The sequence below is a fragment of the Theropithecus gelada genome, chromosome 1 (assembly GCF_003255815.1).
Source record: "Theropithecus gelada isolate Dixy chromosome 1, Tgel_1.0, whole genome shotgun sequence".
NCBI classification, from domain to species: Eukaryota; Metazoa; Chordata; class Mammalia; order Primates; family Cercopithecidae; genus Theropithecus; species Theropithecus gelada.
This window is the reverse complement of record NC_037668.1, coordinates 68,562,230-68,572,195: the sequence shown is the minus strand read 5'-3', so window position 1 is coordinate 68,572,195 and position 9,966 is coordinate 68,562,230. Positions and strand designations below refer to the sequence as shown.

Sequence of the window (9,966 nt, the reverse complement as noted above, 5' to 3'; positions counted from 1 at the left end):
GCCATCTCCTGTGATAACAGTGCCTTCTTCTGCAATACCTCCTGAAGGACCTGCCTGAGGCTGCTTTATAGTTAACTTTTTTTTTTAAGTAGAAGGAGTACACTCTAAAATAACAATAAAACATATCGTAAGTACATAAACCAGTAACATAGTTGTTTATCATCATTATCAAGTGTACTGTACATAACTGTATGTGCTATACTTTTATATGACTGGGGGCGCAGTAGGTTTGTTTACACCAGCATCACCGCAAACTCGTGAGGAATGTGTTGCGTTATGACGTTAGGGTGGCTACAAGGTCACTAGGTGATAGGAATTTGTCAGCTCCATTGTAATCTTATAGGACCATCGTCTTGACCCAAATGTAATGCAGTGCATGACTGTATGGTGGTAGGTGCTAAGGACAGAAGCAAAACAGAGGAAGGGGACAGAGAGGATAGAGGGTGGTCAGGGAAGGTCTTGTGGCTGTTTGAGGGAAGGGCATTCCAGGCAGAGGGCACAGCAAGAGTCCTGAGAAGCGAATGTGCTTGGGGCATCCAAGGAGCCTCGAGGAAGCAGTTTATGGAAACTCTAGAAACAAATGAGGTCCGACCATAGCGACTCTTTCAGAGCAAAAGCCAGATTATGTCACTCCTCTGCCAAAGTCCTTGCAAGGCCTCAATGCAGTTGGCCTCCCTCCTACCCTCCCGGCCCCACTTCGCTCTGTCCACACTCCCTCAGGGCTGCGGCTCACCCCTGCCGAAGGCTTCCTCCTAACTCAGAGGTCCTTAACCAGAATCACCCGCAGGGCTTATTAAAACACAGATCCTGAGTTCCAGCCCAGTTTCTGATGCAGAAACTGATTTGTGGCTGGGATACGGCCCTAGAATGTGCATTTCTAATGGGGTCCCTGGTAAGGCTGACACTTCAGGACTTATTGCTTCAGTTTTAGAAGTGCTGCTCCAGCGTTCCCTTGCTGATACCGCTTTTTTTTTTTTTTTTTTTTTTTTTTTTTTTTTTTTTTTTTTTTTGTTTTTTTTTTTTTTTTTTAGATAGAGTATTGCTTTGTTGCCCAGGCTGGAGTGCAGTGGCGCCATCTCGGCTCACTGCAACCTCTGCCTCCTGGGTTCTGGCGATTCTCCTGCCTCAGCCTCCTGAGTAGCTGGGACTACAGGTGCGTGCCACCACACCCAGCTAATTTTTGTACTTTTTGTAGAGATGGGGTTTCACCATGTTAGATAGGCTGATCTCAAATTCCTGACCTCAAGTGACCTGCCCACCTCAGCCTCCCAAAATGCTGGGATTACAGGCGTGAGCCACCACACCCAGCCTGCTTTTGCCCCAGATAACCCACTTAGTACTACAACTTGCTCCCCTCCTCCCCTGCACCCCAACCTCCTTCCTACTCTATTTTTCCTTTTTTTCTTGTCTTTTCTTTCTTCCTTTCTTTTTTTTGTTTTTTCTGGTTTTGTTTTGTTTTGAGGAGTCTCACTCTGTCACCCAGGCTGGAGTGCAGTGGCACTATCTCGGCTTACTGCAACCTCTGCCTCCTGGGTTCAAGCAATTCTCCTGCCTCAGCCTCTCAAGTAGCTGAGATTACAGGTGTGTGCCATCACACCCAGTTAATTTTTGTATTTTTAGAGACGGGGTTTCACCATGTTGGCCAGGATGGTCTCAAACTCCTGACCTCAGGTGATCTGCCTACCTTGGCCTCCTAAAGTGCTAGAATTACAGGCATGAGCCACCATGCCCGGCCTAAATAACATCTTAAACATTAGTCATACACACTTTTTTTTAAAAAATGGAAAATCATCTGGTGGTGCAATGGCTCCCAAATGCTGGTGTCCTAAGACCAATGATGGCAGAATAATTTTGTTTGGTTTTGTTTTGTTTTTTGAGAGAGGATCTCGCTACATCGCCCAGGCTGGAGTGCAATGGGGTGATCACAGCTTACTGCAGCCTCGACTTCCCAGGCTCAAGTGATCCTCCCACCTCAACCTCCTGAGTAGCAAGGATTACAAGTGCACACCACCATGCCAAGCCAATTTTTTATTTTTTATTTTTGCAGAGACAGGGGTCTCAAACTCCTGAGCTCAAGGGATCCACTTGCCTTGGCCTCCCAAAGTGCTGGGATTACAAGCGTGAGCCACTCCCCTGGCCTGCTTGTTGATTTTTTGAGACAAGATCTCTGTCGCCCAGGCTGGAGTGCAGTGGCACCATCATGGCTCACTGCAGCCTCCACCTCCAGGGCTCAGCTAATCCTCCCACCTCAGCCTCCTGGGTAGCTCAGAATACAGACAGGTGCCACCATGCCCAACTAATTATTTAATTTTTTATAGAGACAGGGTCTCACTATGTTTCCCAGGCTGGTCTTGGACTCCTGGGCTCAAGCAATCCTCTCACTTTCACCTCCCAAATTGCTGGGATTACAGGTATGAGCCACCGTGCCCAGCCCAGAGTGATTTTTTAAAATACAGATTCTTGTGGTTTAAAAATACCCTCGGAGAGTCTGTATCAGGAAGTTAGGGTTGGGCAGAGATTTTTTGTCTTTCTCAAAGCACCCACTCACCCACCTCTTACCCCCCACATCTCCAGATAAGTGTGAGGTATGGCCAGGTTTAGGAATTCCTGTGAGAAGCCTTACCTGTAGAGAAAGATTCGGGGGAATAAATTCCAGGGTGTAGCTTTTTACACTTTGCAAAAATGTGACCACACCCATGGTCATTTATCACTTCCCACAAGCTCTCCGGTTGGCCAGGCAAGATCACCATCTCCCTTTCACAGAGCAGAAAACTGAGGCCCTGGGGTATCAAGTGATACTCCCTGCTCAACACTCAACAGTCACAGCTGGTTGGTGGTGGAGGTCATACACCTGCGGGTGGCAGAGATATGATTAGAGCTTGGGCCTCTGGCTGGGCGCAGTGGCTCATGCCTATAATCCCAGCACTTTGGAAAGATGTGGTGGGAGGATCACTTGAAGCCAGGGATTCAAGATCAGCCTGAGGCCCTCCTCACTCCCCCATGCCGCCCCCACTCTCTCCTCTATTTTAAAAAATAAGAAGAAGAAAGAGGGGAAAAAAGACCTTAGGCCTCTGAATTCTCACTCTAGGGCTCTCCCCTCTCCATCACCTGGATAAACCCAAGTTCCAGGAAGTTCTGAGGACGCCACTGAGGGAGGAAGGGCAGAGAAGGGAGAGAGAGTATCAAATGCGTGGAAGGCAAGGTTCTGGGAGGCTGTTTCCTGGCCACGGGAAAGACTCCAGTTGCCCTAAGGACTTGGAAAACACATGGCATTCACGAGGTAACTCTGACTGCCTGTGACCTCTGGACATCCACTTTCTCTTTGTGTGCTTCTCCTCATCACCAAAATGGGGCTGATAATCCATGTCCTGCCCCCAACAAAATACTTGTAGAATGTAAAGCACTCCAAAAGTCCAAGTTATTATTGCTGTTATCAAGGGAAGGCCCTTTGGGACAGAACTTAAACAGCCTTTCTTTCATCTGAGGGACACTTTTGAGCATCTACCACGTGCCAGGCACTGTGCGGGTCACTGTACACACATGCCCTCACTTACCCCTCACAAAGGGCCAGTGCTGCTGTTCTTTACCTTTTACAGATGAAGAAACTGAGGCTCGCTGAGAGTTGCAATTCATTCCATCATTAATTCATTCACTCAGCTTTTACTAAAAGCCTGCTCGGGGCCAGGCTCTGGGCCAAGTGCTGAGAATAAGAAGATGAACAAGTCCTTCAGGAGACGTGCCCATAAATTACTTTAATAACAACTAAGTACATGCTTCAACAGACAAGGTGCAGTGGGAACTAGAAGGGGAACAACAGGTTCTCCTGGGGGTTATGGGGATGGACAGCTGACCTCCTGCGAGGACCCTGCACCGCTAAGGTGCATGCGCCCTCTGTAGCTGTGCAATCACAAAGGCTGGGCTCGAGTCTCACTTGGATCAAGGCTTTGCTGTGTATTTCCAAGAAGCCTCTTCCGCCACTGAGCCTCGGTCTCAATCTGGAAAGTTAAAAGGTTGCGTAGGCCTGACATCCTGCAGCTCTCGAGGGGCCAAAAACTCTGGCCCTCCCACCCCACCTTCTGGTCAGTTCAAGCTCGACCCCAGCCAAGCCTCATTCCGAAGCCCTGAAGGCCAGACCGAATCCCTCGCAAAGTGCCAAATACCCCTCCCCAGGGCGGTGCTCAGAGCCTGGGGCGGGGCCGGGGTACCAAGGGGGGCGGGGCTCCAGCGGGGGCGGGGCCAAGACCTAGATGCAGATGTGCGCGGCCCGCCCAGAAGCGTCTCTCCCAGCCAATGAGCGTCCGAGGGCGGGGAAGCCCCGCCTCTGGGTATAAGAATACGCCGAGTCCCGGTACGCGGCGCGGAGGTTTCGGAGCGCTACACCGTGCGGGCCTTTGTGACCTAGAGCTGCGGCCGCAAGGTGCGCAGTAGTGGGCTGGGCCGGGGCACCAGTTGGGTTTGGTTTTGCTCCGCCCGGCCGATCTGCAGGGACCGCACGGTGCCCGGGTCCCCCGCCGCAGAGGAGCTGCTGGCCCGGGCCGGGGGAGCCGGCGCTGACCACCGCGCACTGTCCCCGCAGGCAGCCGGCCCGCCGCCATGGCCGACCACCTGATGCTCGCCGAGGGCTATCGCCTGGTGCAGAGGCCGCCGTCCACCGCGGCCGCCCATGGCCCTCATGCGCTCCGGACTCTGCCGCCGTACGCTGGCCCAGGCCTGGACAGCGGGCTGAGGCCGCGGGGGGCTCCCCTGGGGCCGCCGCCGCCCCCGCAACCCGGGGCCCTGGCGTACGGGGCCTTCGGGCCGCCGTCCTCCTTCCAGCCCTTTCCGGCAGTGCCTGCGCCGGCCGCGGGCAGCGCGCACCTGCAACCTGTGGCGACGCCGTACCCCGGCCGCGCGACCGCGCCCCCCAACGCCCCGGGAGGCCCCCAGGGCCCGCTGCCGGTGCCTAGCGCCGCAGCCCCGCCGCCGCCCGCGCTCGCCCTGGGCGGCATGGACGCCGAACTCATCGACGAGGAGGCGCTGACGTCGCTGGAGCTGGAGCTCGGGCTGCACCGCGTGCGCGAGCTGCCCGAGCTCTTCCTGGGCCAGAGCGAGTTCGACTGCTTCTCGGACTTGGGGTCCGCGCCTCCCGCCGGCTCCGTCAGCTGCTGAGCGCGGCCGGCGCCCGCCCGGCGTGCCCGAGAGGAGAAGGGGCCCGACTGCCCGCCGGACCCCGCACGCGGCGACTGGGCCCCGCGCGCGCCCTCCGCGAGGGTGGAGTCGGCGGCTGTGTGCTCGGGGCCGGGCACCGGGCTGGGACCCTGGCGTCCCTCCAGGCCCTGCCTCCTGCCGGAGGACAGTTTGGCTTCACTTCTCTGACCCCAGCCTCGGCGGTAAAGTGAAGGAGACTGGACCAGCTTCAGCTTTCGGACTCCGGTTCTTGGATCGTGTCCTTTCCCCCTCGCCTCCCTCTCCCCCCAATCTGAGCCATTGCAGGCCTCTGCCTGCTGCCCTCTCTCTCCTCGGAATCGGGTCCCCAGAGCCACCATCTCCTGAGCCTCCCACCCCGCTGCCTGGGCCCAGCCGTTGCTGGGCCTCCCACCTCAAGGAGGGGAAGATTGTACAGCCCGAACCCGTGGAGCAATGCCCTATCTGGCCAACAAAACCAAAATAAAACTGGGTCACTTTACAGTCTTGCCGTTTTCATTTCCTTATCACCCCGAGCCCTGACTATATTTAGCTTCCAAAGTCCCAAGGCTGCTGAAGACAGTGGATGGCATGGGGGCCACAGTCCCCAGCAGTGCCCAGGAGAGGAAACCGACAGTTTCTTTCAAAAATATCTTGTGGGTTGTGCAATTGTTATGTCACAACCTGGAGGGCAGAGGCTGCCACTGGGTGGTGGGACAACCCACTGGACTTCCCAGCTCCTAGGGTGGGGGGAGCTTGGTGCTCTGCCAGAGAGGAGCTGGGTGGCACCGGGTTCAGACAGCCTAGCTTTGAACCCTGACTCTCCCTTGCCCAAGACACCATCCGTTCTGATTTCTGAGGCTGTTTCCTAGAGGGAGATGGTCCGCGTCTCCTCAGGTAGTTATGCTGCCGTTAGTTAGCACAGTGCCAAACACCTGGGCAGTTCTCAATAAGTGACAGCAATTATTATTCTACAAATTGGTGCTGATTTTATTGCAGGCCCTGTGTCAACTTGGTGCATGCTCTCATGGAATCACAGTCCAGGTGGGAGGAGGCGGCTAACAGGCCTGGAAATAAACTAATCTTGCTGCAAGGAAGACTGATGAGTTCTAGAAAACAGTGCTTAGGCAGCACTTTGGGAGGCCGAGGTGGGCAGATCACGAGGTCAAGAGATTGAGACCATCCTGGCTAACATGATGAAACCCTGTCTCTACTAAAAATACAAAAATTAGCTGGGCGTGGTGGTGCGTGCCTGTAGTCCCAGCTATTTGGGAGGCTGAGGCAGGAGAATCGCTTGAACCCAGGAGGCAGAAGTTGCAGTGAGCCAAGATCATGCCACAGCACTCCAGCCTGGCAACAGAGTGAGAGTCCTCAAAAAAAAAAAAAAAAGAAAAGAAAAGAAAGAAAACAGTTCGGAGGGGATGGGGGAGGGGGATTGTACAGCCAAGACAATAGACTGGCCAAGCAGGCACACCCAGAGGAGGGAGCAGTTTCAGCTATTAATAGTTGAGGTTGGGGTCAGTTCAGGCTTCAGGGAAGCAGTGACATTTGATGTGATGAACAGAGCCTTGAGTGATGAATATGTTTTTAGGAGAGAAGAGCCTGTTTCAAGGCAGGAAGGCACACAAGTACAACAAATGTTTGGGGAAGGTGTGGGGTGTCTAGAAGGTACAAGAAAGGTCAGATGACTTTACGACAACTTTGTGAGGCAAGCACAGTCCTCATTCTACAGATGAGGGATGTGGAGTGGGCCCAGGCCTGGCAGGATTTGGCCTCGGAGTCCTGAGCACCAGCGTGAGTTCCTGGCCACCCTCTGCTGTTCACTCTGGACAAATCCCTAGGTGCTTCTGAGATGTGGGGAGAAAAGCTGGGAAAGAGATTGAAGGCAGGGAGGAGGCTGGGTCAGAGACGCTGCGGACAGTGCTAGGACGGGTCGTGGGGCATTCTCTAGGAAAGCGTGGATTCCAGGGACACTGGAGAGGAACACCAGGCCGAGACCTTCTGTCCCCAGCAGCTGGGCTTGGTTCTCAAGCCAGGCTTTTTTGTGGATGTGACCCTCCATCAGCCCGTGAGTTCTCCCAGGACCTACTGTGCTCTGAAGCTACGAGGATGGGCATGTGGCTGATGACAGAAGGTGTTTGGCAAATGAGTAAAGGTCTCCCTAAGACCATGGGATTTCTGGGACAGGATGAAGAGAAAAAGGAAGAGAGGCTTCTGGGAAGGGACTGGCCTGAGCTCTGGGCTCAGAGAGGCTGGCGTTTGCTACCCCGCCGCCCCGCTGCTTTGCCCAGAACCCCAGGCCAGAGACAGAAACCATGGGGCTGAATTAGGACAGGAGGGTTTAGCCCTGAGCTGGACACTTCCCTGATTCCCTTCTCTCTGGTCCTCAGTTTCCACACCAGTAAAATGGGGCTAATATCCCTGCCCTGCTACATTACAAAGCAATAAGCCTCACAATTAGTAAGGAACAAATTCAGAGATGGGTTGATAAGCAGTTGGTAAACTTTGAAGTGCTCTCCATATGGAAGGGATTACAACGAAAACCCCAACACCTGCCTCTTTCCAGAGTTAAAGGGGAAGCGGAGGAGGGAGTCCAGCTGCTGAGCTCTTCCCTCCCCCATCCCTCCAAAAGAGACTGCTGAGAAGTGGGACAGCAGACCGATGGACACGGGAGAAGATGAGGCTGGGGCAGCCCACCGCCTGGATCCCCAAATCCCTGACACTGTTTGGAGACTTCTGACCCTACCATCCCCTACCAGGGGAAGAGAGAGTATGTATAGAGGCAGTGAGGAGAGCAATGGGCTTGTCGTCTCACAGCCTCAGGGTCCAGTTCCAGAAGCGACTCTTACCAGCTGACTGACCTCAAGCAAGCCACCACACCTCCCGAGTCTTGGCTCTCCTAAGATAGTCACACAAGCTTCCCACGGTGCCGTCAGGGTGTTGCTCATGTCTCCCCCAAGGCTGCCCCCTAAAGCAACCTGTTGCCTCTGTGGTGCTGTGGATTTCACTCTTATACCTAAGCTGGATCTTTGGGGTCAGAAATCAGGCTTCCTCAGGGTTGGGAACTGAGTCATGACACAGATAAGTCATTTTCCCATCCTTTTGTTTTGTTTTGTTTTGTTTTCCTATTCATATGAAAGTTTCCAGGCTGATGTTCTTTATTTTGAATTATCTTTTGATTGACTGGATTTCATCAACAAGCTGCCATTTGTGGGTTTGTTTGTTTGTTTGTTTGTCCTTCAAGAAAAGTGCAACTTCCCTTGAACTCATCTTTACAATGGGGATGCTAATAGTACCACCCTGTAGAACCGCTGTGGAGATAAAACAAGTTAGTGCAGGTAAAGTATTGAGAGCAGTGTGGTTTGTAGTAAGTGCTGTTGTTATCCCTGATAACAGCACTTTTTGGAGATACCTTTGTATTAGAATCTCAGGAAGGCTGTGTTTTAACCAGCTAGAAAGAGGTTACTCCAACAGCGACCCTGTTGCAGTTTGGGTTCCCCGGGAAGCAGACTCTGAGATGACATTCAGCTAGCAAGAGGTGTGTTAGGGAGTGCCTTCAGGATCCGCACCTGCAGAAGGGAGGGGACAGAAGCCAGAGCCAGCTAAGAGGCTACAAAGCAGGCCCAGCCGAAGCCTCGGGCAGCCCCATTGGGAGCTCTGGGGCTAGAAGGGCCCTTCAGAGTTGGCCTGAGTTGGACCATTTTAATCCTGTATACTCCTGCCTCCATCAGTCACTGGATGTGAGCCACCCAGAGAAGTGGTGTGACTGTGGGCAAGGCCGCTGTCCCCAGCTAAGCCCATCCCTGGAGGAGCTGCCAGGGGACGGCTATCTACCAACAGCACTCCTGGGGGCTAGAGCAATAATTCCCTTTTTTTTTTTTTTTTTTGAGACAGAGTCGTCTCACTCTGTCACCCAGGCTGGAGTGCAGTGGCGCGATCTCTGCTCACTGCAACCTCTGCCTCCCGCGTTCAAGTGATTCTCCTGCCTCAGCCTCCTGAGTAGCTGGGGTTACAGGTATGCGCCACCAGGCCCGGCTACCTTTCGTATTTTTAGTAGAGATGGAGTTTCACCATGTTGTCCAGCCTGATCTCCAACTCCTGACCTCAAGTAATCCGCCTGACTTGGCCTCCCAAAGTGCTGGGATTACAGGATGCGCCACTGTGTCCAGACTAGGGCAATGGTTTCATAGAAGGCGGCTCTGGGCAGCACATCACAGTGTTCACCACAAGCAATGGGGTGGGGACTCTGGTCCCCAACAGCAAGGGTCTCCTTAAATTTATGCCCTGGGTATCTCTTTTGCCTCATCTTGGTCTCAGATCTGACCAGCACCTTCCCTATTACAGAACAACAACAAAATTTAAACATATCAACCTTATAGGTTTGATGTGATGAGACTCTATACAAAATACCCCGCTCAATAACTGAGCGCTGCCATCACTATCATCATCATCATTGTCATCATTATCATCGTCACTCCAGGTCAGATAAGTGTTCAACAGTCATTTATCAAATAAATTAATGAACAGTCTGATCCTAGCCTTTTCCCAGGCAGCTTAAGTGGTTTAGCTGATTACTAAGTAATCCTCTTGAATTCCTTAATCCATCCTGGCCTAACTCTTCATGCCACCCTGTTGTTAGAAGTGTTGGGACAAGATTCGTGCCAACTGTAAGACCAAATAAGTGCTTACTGAGTGCCTGCTGTGTGCAGGCATGGTGGGAACTGACAGGGAGTACCCAGTGGGCGCTCTTTCTTTTCCAGTCTCTTTAATCACTGCCCAACCCTGTAAATAGCACTGCTAGGT

The 9,966-nt window shown here is 53.1% G+C and overlaps 1 protein-coding gene across 1 annotated transcript; it reads left to right on the top strand.

Annotated features, from left to right (window-relative positions):
• Positions 1 to 4,356: 4,356 nt before the first annotated feature.
• Positions 4,357 to 5,667, top strand: CITED4 (Cbp/p300 interacting transactivator with Glu/Asp rich carboxy-terminal domain 4). Its single transcript, XM_025403511.1, has one exon. It carries the CDS (start codon positions 4,594 to 4,596, stop codon positions 5,146 to 5,148), a length of 555 nt encoding a protein of 184 aa, XP_025259296.1. The 5' UTR covers positions 4,357 to 4,593; the 3' UTR covers positions 5,149 to 5,667.
• The last annotated feature ends 4,299 nt before the right edge of the window (positions 5,668 to 9,966 follow it).